Source organism: Apium graveolens, chromosome 6 (genome assembly GCF_009905375.1).
Source record: "Apium graveolens cultivar Ventura chromosome 6, ASM990537v1, whole genome shotgun sequence".
Taxonomy (NCBI): domain Eukaryota; kingdom Viridiplantae; phylum Streptophyta; class Magnoliopsida; order Apiales; family Apiaceae; genus Apium; species Apium graveolens.
The window spans coordinates 1,335,297-1,352,102 of record NC_133652.1 but is presented as its reverse complement, the minus strand read 5'-3'; the positions used below and the strand labels follow the sequence as shown (position 1 = coordinate 1,352,102).

The window sequence follows — 16,806 nt, the reverse complement described above, 5'->3', positions numbered from 1 at the left end:
TATCAACTTATCACTTATTTCGCACTTAATCATTTTAAGTCATAAGTTACTTATTTTAAGATTTTCCAAACGGACACATAAAATTTCCAATCACTAGTAAAAAAAGCTGAGGATATTTTATAAAGATTATTGCTAGATTTTCCGATTTCTTTTCCAAAAATTTACGTGTCATGTCATAAATAGCAATTTTCCTAATAAAAATATGGGACCTGTGGGCATAGAGCAAACAACCACAAATCAAAACTCTCCCCGCATTATTTGAGAATTTTTTTGGAGAACCTGGTACTAGTCTTTTATAAATTTCCAAAATTTTCCTTGATATTATTCTTTATTTCTTTAGATACTATTTTGATGACTATTGTGAAGACATAATTGTAACAAATTTTAAACACGAAATTACTATTTTGCTGGAGGAAAAGCTTTTTCCGGAATTAATGTTTAACCGTTGTGTTTGCAATTTAGAGTTGTCATCCTACATTTTTGAATGGCAGCAATTCTGTGTATTTGTATAATTTCCCACACAAACCTAACAGATGTTGCAGAGGTTCTTTAATGCAATACCATCATTCTGTTTCACTTTCAAGTTCCACTAATCGCCTGATCTCTACATGCAAACAGCATTAATGGTAATTAAGCCTTGTTTTTTCGGTTTTTATTTACATGAAACAAAAATATGCTTTGTTATGATATGATCATGTGGAACATTGTTGTTGTTAAATATTTGAAAAATGTGTTGATCTGCATGTTTTAGAAATTTAGTGAGAAGGAATAACTAGCTTTCTAGTAACAGGACAATGCGTTTGTCGCAGTTTCATGGCTATTAATTAGTTAATTAGTTGTCATACAGGCTTTGAAATTTTAGTATTGTGATAATAAGGATAGTTGCGATCCTGTTCTCCAGCACCAGACATTGCTGGAGACAAATGGAGGGGCTTATGACAAATGGCTATGGTAGTAAAAGGTTGAGGGATCGGTCAAGGGAGACTTGTGATAAAAAATTTGTGCAATTGAGTATTTTCTCGGGGAAAAAGTGGTAGCAAAATGGAAGCTTGTTTATCTTTAGTTTGTTCCAGAAAATCATAAGAGTCAAATAGTATTCATTACCTGGACTGATAAGTTGTTTGCTTTCTGGTTGGCATAGTATCGTTGTCAATCCTTAAAGGACTTGGTTTCAAAAAAGTGTAAACATGATCAGGGCCCTGTTCAGTTGGATATTACTATAGAAGGAAATGTTCGTCAATCTTAGTTGCTTCCAATTATTTTCCTACAGAAATTTGATTTATATTAGCGGAGAAGGCCTTATGTGAGCGTAGCTGCGTAGGGGGCTTCTTTAGTTTATGCGATACAGGGGTAATCTGTACGATTACAGGGGTAATTTGAAGTATCAATGAACATGGTCTCAGTTAGATTAGAAAAAAAATCAAAAAAAAAAAATCTGTCACTTTATGACAAGAGATATAGTAATTTGTAATATCTGGCTAAACTGATTAATTGAGCAGTCTTTGAGTTTTGTGGAACTAGTAAACATCAACTCAGTAATGCCATTTTTCGATAAGAATGATGTCTAAATTGACTATATGACATAATTTTACCTAGTATCATGTAAGTTGATGAGGTTAGTGGCCTAATTAAGCTTTCTTATCTTGAAATTTTCATGAGGGTGTTGATTGTTACTTGTATGGAGTTTGTGTTATGAGAATGATAGCGAAGATTTTTTTGGAAAAGAAAATGACATCTATAGTAGACTTGAACACTTATTTGGAAAGAGTGGTAGATATGCATATAAATGGATTACAATTTATTTCTCAACTAATACAGATAAGTGGGCAATTGTGGTGGTAGTTGGGTGACCAGGATATGTATGGCACATGATATTGCTAGATTAAGAATTTATTAGCACCTCTTTCTACTTTTCTGGGTAAGATCAATTACAGTAAGATTAGATACCCACGCACGCATGCCTCCACTGCCGTTAATGCTTGAACCTCGATCTCTTCTTACCAAGAGAAGAACGGTTCACTAGGCTAGAATGCTAGGGATAGCACCAGATGTACGAACACCAAAATTTGAGAACGAACCATTAGCCTTGTTAAGTTGTTATAGATAGTTTCTCAGCAGAACCAGAAGGTTTATGCTAATTCTGGCCGTTCAACAACTGTATGTGGATTCTTAAACTTGTTTATGAAGATCAACCACATATCTGTGACCTGTTATAAGGTGTTACTATCGAGTTGCAATATACTATTTAGCCAAATGTTGTTTGAGGAAAACTAAAAAAAAAATTGTATGGAATCTGGCCTGCCGTACTGGTTGTTTCTAATGACTGGAGACTAGTGTTTGCCTAATCTTTTGTATGAATTTTATTCCCCATGGCTGTAGCCTTCTAAAGTTTTCAATTTTAAATAGCTGAATTGTAGAACATACAGTTGCCTTAACAGTTAATTTCAAGAACTAATATCTTTTTCGAGATGCAGTAAAAGACGTTCTCCTATAAATTTTTCCAAGAGACAATGTTCTGATCATCCTCAAGAAGTTGGAAGCTTCCACAGCGACAACAGTACTTCCGTAAGCTTAATTTATCAATACATTCTTTCTCCTTATGCATGCAAGTAGTTTATTTTACATAAAAATAACTTTTATAGATGTCACTGTTTTAAGGTATACTTCTAAGTTTCTAACTAAACTAAATTTCAATCTGCGTGTTCTCAGCACTGTTTGTTAGTGCAATATGTAGATGCCTGAAAGCACTGAAATAAGAGAAGCGTGAGATGGTGGAACTAAAAATCCTAAGATAATGAAAAAAACCCTTAGGTGGCTAATAATCCAGCAATCCACTATAGTTTGACGCTTTGATGGGTGACATCAGTCATTAGAAGTACAACAATGGTGTCTTTTTATGTAAATAAAATGTCAAACAAGAACAATAATAGATAAGCAAGTAGTTGAGTGCTTAAGGGTTGTGAATTGTGATGCCTTGAACCATTGTATGCATGTCTCTTCTAATGGAGGGTTACTAAATGCTAATAGTTCAAGGTAGTTGGGAAAACAACAGATTTCTGGCAAACCAGTAGACCTCATAATTTCACTTCAGTCATTTTTTCTAACTATCGAAATTCATTCCCCTCTGCTACATCTTTCCCCTGGTATCGCCCCATGTCATGTACATAGTAGCATCTGTACATTTAGTTAGATTTTAGATTTGTTCTAGTTGTTGTATCCTCGCGACTCTTTCTAAAAGTTAATTCGAACTTGTGATCTAATAGATAAAAAGTAAGGGTGCCGCACAATATGTAGTAGCTACTTGCTGAATCCTTATTGTTATGCACCGAGAATGTATGTGGAGTCGTTGGGATCATGTGTTTTTTACTCTGGAGGGAGCTTGAAATGCAAGAAACATTACAGAGCAAGTAATAGTCATTAGAGAATCATGACATAAGGCTTATGTTTGTTTTGACATCACTTCACAAAGTGTAGAGATTACTGTGCTGGAATGATCTCTCATTTATTATCCATACATCAGCACCAACTGTGCATTTTTCGCATTTCTAGAAATCTCCCCATCCGTTTCATCTCCAACCCCCCTCTCATTATTTATAAATATATCAACATATTTTTCATCTGTGCACAAACATAAAGCCTCAGTTTTGTTAATTCATCTAACTCTACTCTTTTTTCATACTCAGTTTTGCTCCTATGGAAAGCACACCTCATATAGCTATTTTCCCAACTCCTGGAATGGGTCATCTCATTCCACTAGTTCAGTTTGCTAAAAGGCTCATTAGTCTTCACAAATTTACCGCAACTTTTATCATTCCTAATGAAGAACCTCTTTCCAAAGCTCAAAAGATTTTTCTTGATACACTTCCTGATGGTTTAGACTATGCTGTTCTACCTCAAGTGAGCTTGGATGATTTATCAGATGATGTTATGATCGAAACACGTATGTCTATATTGATATCAAGATCCTTGCCTTCTCTTCGTGACATGATTAAGTCGATAATTACTACAAAGAAGCTGGTTACTTTGGTTGTTGATCTTTTTGCCACGGATGCACTTGATGTAGCTATAGAATTTAAGGTGTCACCTTATCTTTTTTACCCCTCAACAGCTATGGCTTTGTCATTGTTTCTCTACTTGCCTAAGCTCCATGAGGAAACATCTTGCGAGTATAGGGACTTGCCTGGCCCGGTTCAGATTCCTGGTTGTATACCAGTTCATGGGAAGGATCTACTTGACCCGGTTCAAGATAGAAAAAATGATGCATATAAGTGGGTACTTCATCATGCAAAGAGGTACAGACTGGCTGAAGGTATAATGGTAAACACCTTCAAGGACTTGGAGGAAGGAGCTATTAAAGCTCTACAAGACTTGGGTAGCCCTCCTATTTACCCCGTCGGGCCTCTCGTGCAAATGGATCATTCTAGTACTCCTGCTGATGGGTTGGATTGTTTGAGATGGTTGGATGATCAGCCGCGTGGTTCTGTCTTGTTCATCTCTTTCGGGAGTGGAGGAACCCTCTCATCCAATCAGATCACTGAGTTGGCTATGGGACTGGAAATGAGTGAGCAAAGATTTTTATGGGTGCTTAGAAGTCCAGATGATGAAAGTGCCAATGCATCTTTCTTCAGTATCCAGACTAAAAAAGACCCTATTGATTTTTTACCACAAGGGTTCATTGACAGGACCAAAGGCCAAGGTTTAGTGGTGCCTAATTGGGCACCTCAAGCTCAAATTCTTAGCCATGGCTCGACTGGTGGCTTTTTGACTCACTGTGGTTGGAACTCAATTCTTGAGACTGTAGTGAACGGTGTTCCAGTGATCGCTTGGCCACTCTATGCAGAGCAGAAGATGAATGCTGTAATGCTAACTGAAGGTCTTAAAGTTGCATTGAGGCCACAAGTTAGTGAAAATGGTCTGGTGGGGCGTGTTGAAATTGCGACACTAGTTAAGCATCTAATGGAAGGCGAAGAAGGTAAGCGTCTTCGAACTCGAATGAGAGACCTAAAAGATGCAGCTTCCAAGGTCCTCAGTGATGATGGATCATCAACAAAAGCAATAGCTCAGGTGGCTAGCAAATGGAGCAGTTAAACACATAGCTAGATTAGTGTTCAAGTCCTATTTTATCTATTGTCATTATTTTCAACTTTTTAGTATGTTTTACTTCTGTTATATAACACAGTTCTACATGAAATGTTTGTATTGCACTGTTGCTAATTGATATAAGTGGATTTCTAAGTTTTGGTGTACAGCAACTGCATAATTCTCAACTTCTTACCTAGTTTTTATGGTTGAATATTATCTCGGGTCCGCGACAATCGATAACTATAACCATCTATCAGCTATAAATTTTTGCGAAATTTTTTCACACTTGGAACTGATGCAACTAGTTTTTTCTTCTTAGTATTACTCGTCTGCGAAAATCTTTCTCGAACAAATAATTTGTCAACCATCGCATATTAAAAACCGAGGCCTATTTACTTCATTCATATATGATAAGATAGTCTCCCCTCTCCACTAGATTGTAGGATAGAAATGAAGGGATATGAATTGGAAATGAGGGCACTCAAGACTCAACTACCATAGAGTTTTGTTTGATCACAAGAAAATGGTTGCCCACCAAAGACTTGTTGGAGTTGGTGACTTGCACTACCACCCCTTCACCTTTTGAAAGCATCAAGTGTGCTAAATTCTTTGGAGTTGTGATTTGTATGACTAAAAAAAGAGGGAGGGTAGCACATTCTTTTTGTATTAGATCTACCTGGTTTAAGCAATTTTGTGAACTTCGTATTTGTGCGAAAGTGTTGGTGCAGTTGTTAAATTCTTATAACTAGGATGGATGTATATATTCGGTTTGGTTCGGTTTCAACTGAAAACCAAACCATAATTATATTATTTCGGTTTAAAAAAATTAAAATCAAAATCAAACCGAACACCATTGGTTCGGTTTGGTTTTCGCAATTGCGATTTCGTTTAGACGTGATACGGTTTCGGTTTAAAAATCAATTTAAGCTAAATATAGTTAAATACTAATGATTAGGGGTATTTTTTAAAAAGTAAATGAAATTGTTTCAGAAAAAAGTAAATGAAATTAAGGGCAGTTGTAATGATTTTCTTTTTGAACAGTCCATGCATCTGTGTATCTATATTCTATGACTAATGTTAATCAAGAGGCTGAGAGCTATTTGAATGTATCACACAAGCTGAAGGCAGGGGACCAGGAGCTTGCAATTTGAAGTTGGAGCTGTATTATTAATACTTAAAACAACTTACAAATATTTATAATAATAAAAATTATTATTTGTATATCTATATTAATATATACATATATATATATTATAAAAGTTATATAATTAATTTTATTCGGTTCGGTTCAGATCGGGTTGTATTCAGTTTATAATTTATCAAAACCAAATCACGACCATATTATCGATTCGGTTTTTATTCAGTTTGATTATTAGTTGGTGCGGTTTTTCGTGGTTCGGTTGTTTGTTCGATTTTATTCATCCCTACTTGTACGTTACTTGTAAGTTGTATCCGGAGGTTAGGAGTTCCCTTTTTGAGTGTGCCGTGTGCGTATGTAATGGATTAGCAAAAACAACTTCATATCTGTCAAATCTAATTTATTTGTGTACATGATTTTTTTCCAAGAAGCACCACAAATTATTTTACATATATTCAAAATATAAAATATCTTTTGTACCTAATTGGGCCTGTTTGGCCGAATAAAATAAGTAATTTATTTGCTTATAAGGCCGTAAGTACTTATCTATAAGTATTTGTCTACCCAACTTATAAGTTGAATTTAGAACTTTTAAGCTGATAAGTTGAATATTAGCAACGACGTACTTTTTCTTAACTTATTTTGATTTTTTTGTTTTTTATTAACTTTTGTTTTAAAATTTATATTTTTACATGTCTTTCTAATTAAAAATTTACGAATTAAGATAATTGTATTTAAAATTTATTTATTTTAGCTCAGTTAAGTAAAAAAAATTCTGATATTTAACTAAACAATTATTTTACTTATAAATATCCATCTATTTATCACTTATAAGTCCCTTATTCATTTTAAGTCATAAATTACTTATTTTAAGATTTCCCAAAACGGGCACAATATAAATAAAACAAAATTCTTTTGCTTAACAAAAAAATTTCATCTTTTTTAATTATGAAAATCCTTTGCACAACCTTTTGTACAAAGGTTTTGTGAAAGAGGAGCAATCAGCATGATATGATTACTTTGTTGAATTATTATTATAATAAAAAATGGTACTCAAGAGGACTTGTCATCAAGAAATTAAAGCTCAATCTTTCTTTTCGAGTATCATTATTGTTTTTTGTACCAATAAAATTTATTATCTGCTGGCAGAAGGCTTACCAAAGCATGGCGTCATCTTTTATGTAAGACACTCTCCCTTACCCCACTATTATATAATATAAATAAAATATTACTCCCTCCGTCCCTGAAAATGTTTCTTATTTGTGTTGGACACGTTTGTCAATGCACACTTTTGATCGTTAATATCTTTAATTTTGTATTAGTATTAAATATAAAAATTTTATTGTATTACAGTATTCATAAATACGAATCTAACGATATCACTCATGACTATATTTGATCTTATAAATTAGACGTAAATTAATAATCAATCGTTTAGCATAAACAGTGTCCGAAATCAATATAGGAAATGTATTAATGTATTACGGGATGGAGGGAGTAATAAAATATGCGTTTACCTTTTTATTCACACAAATTTAGTCTTTCTTTGACGTGTGTTGGATGCCATTGATGATGTGTCTTTCTTGCAATTAATTTAATGTTAATTTAAAATATTTTATTTAGACTTTTCAACAATCTGTATTGTCCTGGTCCTCTAGATAAAACCTGATGATAGATATTTTCACAAAATATTTTTCTATATAGTGAATTGATACATACTGTTATTCATTTTTATTTAAATTTATTGGATTCATTTACCTAGAGACCTTTTAATGTAATATATACTATATCTAAATTACATTTTTAAAATTATATTTTAATAATTGGTCTATCGAGAGATAAAAGAAACTAATGTTACAAGTAAGGGTGAACGCGGGTCGGGTTGAGCGGTTTAGAGATAATAAATCGAACCAATCCAATTAATTCGGTTTTTAAAAAATGAACCCGTTAACCGAAAAAATTATTTTCAACTCAACCCTACCCTTTATATATTGGGTCGGGTTGATTCGGGTTTGTTTGGGTTAAAACTGGAATAAAACTATTTAAATATTTTTAAGAGTCAAAATTACAAATAATTTTAATCAAAAGTTGAAGTGTACCCCATAATTTAACTGAAAATAAAAATTATTAAATATTATATGTACCGTGTACTTTTCTAGTTTAAAATCAATAATTTACGGCGTGTTACCCGTAAAATAATTATTTTATTTCAAATATATTATTTATTACAATAAATACATAAATTAAAATTTCTAATAATAATACTATAATAAAAAAAAATCGGGTTGGGTTGGGTTATAAGGGTTTAAATTTTTTGAAACTTGACCCAACTTATTATATTCGGGTTGACAAAAAATTAAATTAATTAAAATTCAGGTTTTGGATAGTTAGGTTCCGTCAGCCGAAATAAGGGGCGGGTTGGGACGATTTTGCGGTTTAATCGGTTTTTTGTTCACCCATGATTACAAGGTCACGTCAAATGATAGATATGGAATTCATAATTGATACAGCTGATGGCAGGGTGCTTTGTTGGGTTTGGCTCGATTTTTATCAAAAATTGATATCAAATCGTGCATATCAGTTTAGTTTGATTTTTACCTATTAATCGTAATCGAATTATTTGGAATAATTATCCATGATTCGGTTAATTGTATTTCGGTTTAGATTTTTTCCGGTTTTTATTTTTAAAAATTACATTTTAATACAATGATAAGAAAGATTTATATATAGCCTAGTAACTTAATAGTCAAAAATTGAAAATAAAATAAAAATTAATAATATGACAACAACGGACAGAGCGGGGTAATGAAAACTTCATGAATACATGAACATGAACGTGAACAATAATTAGGAGACTACGAGTCAGCAAGCAGTACTAGGCCCCGTATGGTAAATAATTTGTGATGCAGAATTTATCAAAATTATAATTTTTTATTAAATTATTTGTGATTTTAATGACTCTGAAAAAATTTGTGAAAATATTATTTTAATTTAAAATATTTACAAAAACACGATGTTGCATGATATGGTACAATATTTGAATTGTTAAACTGTTTTAGGTTGCATTTCGGGTTGTATGTTTGTATGTTGCATTTTCGATTAGAATTATGTCGCAAATATGGTTATATAACGTATTTTCGCAATTTTATTTTAAAAAAATTCAAGTTACAGACGTGGTTGCAAAATGGTTACAAAGTTGCAGAACGTATTTTTGCAAATATTTTTAAAAAATGATAGTATTTTTGTAAAAAATATTTGTAAAAAAATGGGTATTTATGAAAAACCCCCTTTAATACTTATACATATGTATATAAATATATTAATTTAGCGATTTTGAGACTAAAACCGTAATCATAAACTAACTGTTATATCAGTTCGATTCGATTACGATATTTTTTAATTTTTATCGGTTACAATTTTTTTCAATTTGATTTTTTGATTTTTCGCTTCATTTTCGATTTTATTACGCTAACCCTTACCCCTGCCTTGCACTCTTGCACAACTGATGCAACTGTTCGGAAATCCTGAAAAAAAAAAGAAGAACTGTTCGGAAATATAAAATGGGCTACAAGGTTTGGGCTTGTAAACTTGCACGTAAACTGTAGATGGGCCTAACTCCTAAGAGTCCAAGAACCCTCGAGCTCTATATTTAAAAAAATCTTTGAACCACCGCATAAATTCTTGAGTAATGCCATAGTCACAAAAAATGATACAAAAAATTGTTATAAAATGATGTGTCATGGGTGATGCGGCATTTTGAAATGATTTAATTGGTGCTTTTGATATACTCGCTCGAATCGCAATATTTTTGTCCCAAAACAAGCGCACGTTATTTTCTGAACTAATATGCCATGTATACAATTTTGATCAATAAGATGAACACCTGACTTCTAAAGTCTTTGTAAGCTAGTGAAAATACTCAGCAACATCAAAAGGAAAATCAGGATCAAATTTAACTTGATCAAGTGAAATGTCAAGACCCTCAGTAGCAGAATTGGTCACTGATGTTGGGGCTGACAGCATTTCGATGTTTTCCGATTCGGAGTTTTGCAAGTACTGGGAAGTCTCGAATTCGTTCATGTGACATGGTGACAATGACAAGTAATCGGATTCTGATGCATCATTTTCCCACAAAAATAAGATATTTTCCAAACTCGAGTTGTCGGTTGAGGTGGAAGGGAAGGAAAATGATGGAAGATTTTTAAGCATAGCTTCCAGTTTCGCAGTTTTAAGGCTTGTGGGTTCACAGTTGAACAACATGTCAGTTGTTTCATTCTGAGTTCGAGCTTCTTTTGTGCAGTCTTCTTTCTTTTGTTTTTTCGATTCTCTTCCAAGCGTGTTAGGTGATTGAGTTGCTTGGCTGCAAGTGTGTCTTCCTTTGCAGGTTATGTGAAAGATGGACTGATCTTCATCTGATTGTTGGACTTGTTTGGTTGCTAGACATCCTTGTGTATGACGATGAGTGCATCGATAATAAGCTCTGCAAAACGTAACACATTTTGTTAGCGGAGAAGATCATACATGTATAGGTAATGCAGGTGGAATATCAAAATTCTGAAGAGAACATTTTCTTGGTTTTACAACTTATAAGCATTAGTGTCAATTGTTCGTAAACTAAGGCATTGCTGAGATTGACTTCGTGCTCAGGGGCGAATGTACATTATTAGCAGAGGGGCTTAATGACCTTTTGACCCTTAAAATATGAGCCGGTATACCTATCCGCCTCAGGAGTCATACATTTTAACCCCCATAATATTAGTATTAGATATCGTTCCTTTTAGCCATTTTCGGCAATAAAATGACATATCGGCTATTAGCCCCAAACGATTTTACCCTCCGATATTGTCTGACATGTCGTTTTATTGCCGAAAAGGGCTAAAAGGAACGATAATAATACTTTAGGGGTTAGAAGGTACAATTTCATACTTTTGGGGCTGATAAATATAACGACTCATACTTTAAGGGCCGAAAGGTCATTAAACTGTGGCCTTCGACCTCCAAGAAACTTAAAATTCTAAAAAAGACGTTGGATCATGCAATTGTGAATCATAAAGACCAAAGACTCTTAGTGCCCATTTGAGAAATCTTAAAATAAGTAATTTATGACTTAAAATGAATAAGGAACTTATAAGTGATAATTAGATAAATCCTTATCACTTAAATAAATGTTTAGTTAAATGTCATGATATTTTTTACTTAACTGAGCTAAAGTAAATAAATTTCAAATATAATTATCTTAATTCATAAATTTTAAATTAGAAAGACATGTAAAAACATAAATTTTAAAACAAAAATTAATAAAAAAGCGAAAAATCATGAGAAAAAGTACGTCGTTGCTAACATTCAACTTATCCGCTTATAAGTTGTAAATTCAACTTATAAGTTGGGTCGACAAACACTGGTCGATAAGTACTTACTGGCTTATAAGCCAATAAGTCACTTACACAGGCCCTTAGTTAGCTCCCCGTCCTAGCCTAGCAACCCGATTACCCGAGTAATTGTGAATCTTAAAGACCAAAAACCCTTAGTTAGCTCCCCGCCATAGCCTAGCAACCCGATTACCCGAGTAACATCATTCTACGTCCACCTCTGTTCCCGCGAGGTTGGTCCCTAACGTTATCAATAAGGATCAAGGATCAACATCTAATTGGTTCATTTATCGATAGTTCACTCCCTCAGAATACTCTGTATCTTTGTCTTGTGGTGCCACAATCACTAGCAAAGCTTCCCCTTGCAACAGGGAACAAACATGCTAACAACCTTTTGTGATGTAAAATATGTACGGATACACTAGTGGCCTTAAAAGAGGACAAACATTTAGCAACATGGCTTGACATTGAATAGCAAAAGATGTTTTATAAATTGCTAGCATGTGTCAACTTGATGGCACTTTTTCAAGTTGCTGAAATATGCAAGTTTAAAATTGCATAATGATATGTTTGTTTGTTGGGGGAGGGCCTTTTAAAATTGCATAATGATATGTTTGTTGGGGGAGGGTCTCGGTAATGGTTTGCCGGGGACCCTTATACAACAAACGGCTTTTTGTCGGTTAGATTAACTTTCCGACGGTTGTGATTAAAAAAAAATATTTTTAGGGACTGTGGAAATTGTCGGTGGTCCGGAGAGACGGACCGCGTACATTGTCTGTCCGCGGTCCGTGAGAAGAGGGCAAAAAGATAATTTCTCAGCGGTCCCTATAGCTATTTTTTTTAATTACAGTCATTGGATGGTTCATCCAACAACCAGAAAATCGTTTATTACGTAACTCGTCTTCACGATTGTCAATGACCGAAATCCATGTTTGTTGTGGGTGGATTAATTTTAATTTCAAAAAGTACAAAACACTTACATAAATAAACACTTTCGGATAAAGTATAAGCTAAAGCATACGAATATTCATGAATCTAAAGCAAGTAGGTCTTCTCCAATCTCCTCACTTGCACATTTACACCAACCTTTACACTCTGTCTTTATTGATACCTCATAAATATCGTTACGTACATTTGTACTATCAGGAATTGGTCGTAGGCAGAGAATTTCGAATTAAACCAGATCAAACACAGCTTAGTATATCCCTAATTATGAACGCAGACCTTAACTCTACTGTAACCAAAAGAAACGACCAAAGTTGTATCCGTAAAGACTGACATAAACAAAATGTATATTGCGGATGTTACAAAAATGTGCAATTAAAGCCTCGGAATTTTCCAAAATGAAAAGAGAGTATCAAAGAAGATGAGAAAGTATATACTGCAGTAGAACATTTCACTCACCTAGGAAAAGCAGCTCCTAATATATCTTTCTGCCCATATTTTCTCCAACTATAGCCATCATCAAGCCCTGCCCTTGTTGAAACTTGAGCTATTTTACTCCACTGAGGCATTGCCTTTCTGCAAATCAAATTTTTCTCAGGCATTATGATCAAGTCTCAGTGTCACATTCAGAACAAATGCTTCCCAGATACATCGAAAAATTGTGACAAATGTCTATGTTACTCGGACTCGGATAGAAGTGTCCGACATGGACACGTGTCCAAGTATCAGACTCAACAACTTTTTGAAAAATATACATATTTTTTGCTTGAAATAAGTGTCTAAGTCTGAGTGTTCATGTCCGAGTGTTGAGTGTCCGACACGGATACTCGAATGTAAATTGAAGAGTCCGAGTAACATACACAAATGTAACTATTTTACTGAAGTTAGACAAAAACTCACCTCTTTCTTTGAGTTTTCAACTGGGATTGATCAGAAATGTTACTTCTTGGACTGTCACTGCTGAAGCATTGAGGAGTCTCTTCTGGCTCTTGCAATTTTGCAGCACTAGACTTGAGCATTGCAAGTGATTTTTCATAAGAAGATAAAATCTTTTCCAAAAGAATCTCGCAAATGTCTCCTGTTTTGTCTGTATCATGATCAACTAAGTAGCTTTTGAGCTGATTAGCTAGCTCTTTACCTTGTGTTAGCTCAATGTTGATCAAGGTCTTTTGCTTACTATAGTCTAAAGCCATCTTAATGTTTTGAAGGTGAGGCTAATGAATAAAGATCAGCTCAACAAACAAAAGACCATGCAATGAGTGGAAAGTATTAGATAAGAACTGGTTTAAATGGAGGAGTGTTAGAAAGGGACTGAAGTGTGGTGGCTATAAAAGAGAGAACTTGAATTTTAGTGATGGAACTATGGAAGTTGGGAGGAAAGAAAGGAGTTAAATAAGAAAGTTGCTAGGAAAAGTTAGTGGAATTTCCCCAAAGAAATAAAGTTTAGCAGTTTTGTGGATTGAGCATTGAACACGAGGGTGTCCAGGGGAACTTGCTATATTTACATATTATATTATTCTAAAAAATTCAGCTTTTACTATTTTTTTGGGTGTTCTAAAAATTCTCGATTCAACCGATTAATCTACTATTAATTCCCTGCAAAATACCTGGCCGATTTGATTTTTGAAACCCGATTAATCCTTACGAATTTTCCTTTATTGGAGTATATATAATTATTTATTAAAATTAAAATTTTATATTAATTTAAATATGATTAATCATAGAAATTATTATATAATAAATATATATTTGTTAATAAATAACTAATATAATCATAATAATATATTAAATATAATTTAATATTATAATACATCCGATTTTTAATCCGATTAATCCCCGATTCTCAATTAATCTCAAATCGGTAACTCGACTGATCTTTCTCGGTTCCCGATTTTTACAACATTGTTTTTTTTAATTTCCCATCACTAATATTATTTTGTAAGGGTTACTAACGTATTCATGTAGTAATTGGGACGATTATTCTCACGTTGAAACGTGTTTTTCATTAAATATGTTGATGGTAAAAACTTTAAAACTCCTCTGGCAAGAAAATTTATAAAAAGATTTATTGATGATGGTTCACGTATACTTTTTTCTAATTTTTCTTTTGGTGAATTAAAATTTAATATGTATACTTTTATTCAGAAAAAGAAAATTTGAAAAATAATTTATGTAACTATCTTTTTTATTCAACTTAAAATACGCGTATAAAGTCAAAAAGACTTGTATTTTGGGATGTAGGGATTATCACATACTTATTTGGATTTTCGAATATGTCGGGAGAAATCAGGTATTCAGAATTCTCAACACTACAACATATCGTCAATTTGTGTTTTAAAAAAGGCATGGTATCTCAGCGATGTAATATGTGTTCGACGATGTAATGTTAACGCATAAAATCTTGATTTGAATTTTCTCATGTGTTCGTTTAATTTTGATTATGTTTGTAGATGATCATATGGCTTATTATAAATGAATTATTTTACCTTAAAAAAACTTTAAAACTTCTCTGGTAAGGCAATTTATTTGAGATCTGCAACCAAAACTACTAAATGTGATGCGATGTTTGGATGTTAAGATATTGGAAGTATATTCTGGTAATGAAATATTTCTATTAGCATTGGATCTCAAGCAAATTACCTATGTATGTCACTCTTCCTCCAACATGTATTACAACATGTGTTCAGTTGGCCTGCAAGGGTTGGCTCAGCTGGTTAAAGAGGGGATAACTATCATCTTGGCCATATGTTCGAATCCCACGGATGGAGAATTTATGATTATGCCCTTTGAGTCGGCGTCTGTCACTTAAATGCGGTTTACCTTGGTTTACGTGATTTGCAGGCTATTGCGTGAGCCCGTAGGGTTTACCTAGTGTGCAACCGAAGTGGTAGCGGTTTTGGGTTACCTACGATTAAAAAAGTGTTCAATTGAAACAAAAAATTAGCGAAACGTATTTAGGATAGAGTAAAATGCAATGAGTGTACTTATAGTTTCAGGGTTATGCAATGTGTGTACCTCAGGTTTGAAGAATGTAAAATGTGTACCCAATATTTTCAAAATTGTGCAAAATGTGTATTGTCGTTAGTGGGGTGTTGACTCCGTAAGGACCAAAACGTAAATTACAGAAACTTAATTGTAATTTGTCAAATATGAATACAAGTAACCGGGTTATATCTCCCTCAACCCGATTTGTATAAATCCTAAATTATAAATCTTAGTGTCTTTTACTCCTGTATCCAATTGATGGCTGAAAAATGTGATTGTGGTGAATTAGGAGCTCAACACACTGCCAGGACTGAAAATAATGCAGAAAGAAGATTCATTGGTTGTGTTCATGGGAGAAATGGGTGTAATTGCTTTCGATGGATTGACCGCCATTGTGCAGTCGTAATGTAGCTGACACGGGTGGTTTGTTAAGGCGAATTGAAGCTAACGAAGATGAAATAGAGAAATTGTGTTTGGTTCAAGGAGAGCAGATGATGAAGTCGAAGAAGAACAGGAGTTGCTTTAAATTTAGCTTCATTGTAGTTGTAATTTGCTTAGTGTTTTTATACTTATGTGCTAGTGATGTAGGAGATGAAATGTAGTTGTATTTAGTTATGTTTATGAACACTGGTTAATGTAGTATTTGATTGAGTAATGAATGAATGAGCCTTGTTGTTTGTAATTTCTTAATCTTGGCATTTTGTTGATCATCCTAACAGTTGATAGATAAATAGCCGTTGATTAATAGCAGTTGATAGATAAAGCAGTGATGAAATCACTGGTGAAAGCACAAAGAATACAATGACATTTTCTAAAAACTTAAAAACAACATGATTTGCAAAGAAACAAAAGAAACACATAGAAGAACACAAAAAGCATGAACATAATTATCCCTCCATCTCCTCTTCCACAATGGCCCTCACTGCACCTGGTGGTTGTTTGAAAATTTGTATGCCCCTTTCACCAGCCTGGTAGTAACTAACCAATAATAGGACTGCCTGATTTGCTCCTTCACTGATATCCTCCAATTGGACATCATCTCAGTCTTCTTGCTTGAGATTGTTGATGAGTTCAAGCAAATAAGTCATTGGGTAATTGGGATCATTCTCCAAAACTAAAGCAACAGCCTCAGCAGAATCACATTCAAGAGTCACATGGGTGATGTTATGCTCCCAAGCATGCTTAAGACCATAGTAAATCCCCCACAGTTGTGCATGCAGAGGCACAATAAGGCCTATCACCCCCCCCCCCCACAACCAGAGACCCATTCACCACTACTATCCCTTA

The 16,806-nt window shown here is 33.9% G+C and overlaps 2 protein-coding genes and 1 long non-coding RNA gene across 3 annotated transcripts; 2 read left to right on the top strand and 1 right to left on the bottom strand.

Annotated features, from left to right (window-relative positions):
* The first annotated feature begins 425 nt into the window (after positions 1-425).
* LOC141668564 (uncharacterized) lies at positions 426-16,165 on the top strand. The gene is made up of 3 exons (XR_012553085.1): positions 426-626; positions 2,475-2,565; positions 15,809-16,165. It is a non-coding gene; the product is annotated as an uncharacterized LOC141668564 (long non-coding RNA).
* Positions 3,533-5,248, top strand: LOC141668562 (hydroquinone glucosyltransferase-like). The gene has a single exon (XM_074475497.1). The coding sequence runs from the start codon at positions 3,694-3,696 to the stop codon at positions 5,086-5,088; it is 1,395 nt and encodes a 464-aa protein (XP_074331598.1). The 5' UTR covers positions 3,533-3,693; the 3' UTR covers positions 5,089-5,248.
* On the bottom strand, positions 9,858-13,935 carry LOC141668563 (putative WRKY transcription factor 30). Its single transcript, XM_074475498.1, has 3 exons — positions 13,435-13,935; positions 12,994-13,110; positions 9,858-10,700 (listed from the first exon to the last, which is right to left on the bottom strand). Exons 1-3 carry the CDS (start codon positions 13,725-13,727, stop codon positions 10,127-10,129), a joined length of 984 nt encoding a protein of 327 aa, XP_074331599.1. The 5' UTR covers positions 13,728-13,935; the 3' UTR covers positions 9,858-10,126.
* Positions 16,166-16,806: the final 641 nt, after the last annotated feature.

Coding starts and splice junctions, on each gene's coding strand:
- LOC141668562 (XM_074475497.1), top strand. CDS start 3,694: ATGGAAAGCACACCTCATATAGCTATTTTCCCAACTCCTGGAATGGGT.
- LOC141668563 (XM_074475498.1), bottom strand. CDS start 13,727: ATGGCTTTAGACTATAGTAAGCAAAAGACCTTGATCAACATTGAGCTA. Junction 13,111..13,434: donor TTGAAAACTCAAAGAAAGAG/GTGAGTTTTTGT, acceptor TTTGATTTGCAG/AAAGGCAATGCCTCAGTGGA. Junction 10,701..12,993: donor TTAGGAGCTGCTTTTCCTAG/GTGAGTGAAATG, acceptor TACGTTTTGCAG/AGCTTATTATCGATGCACTC.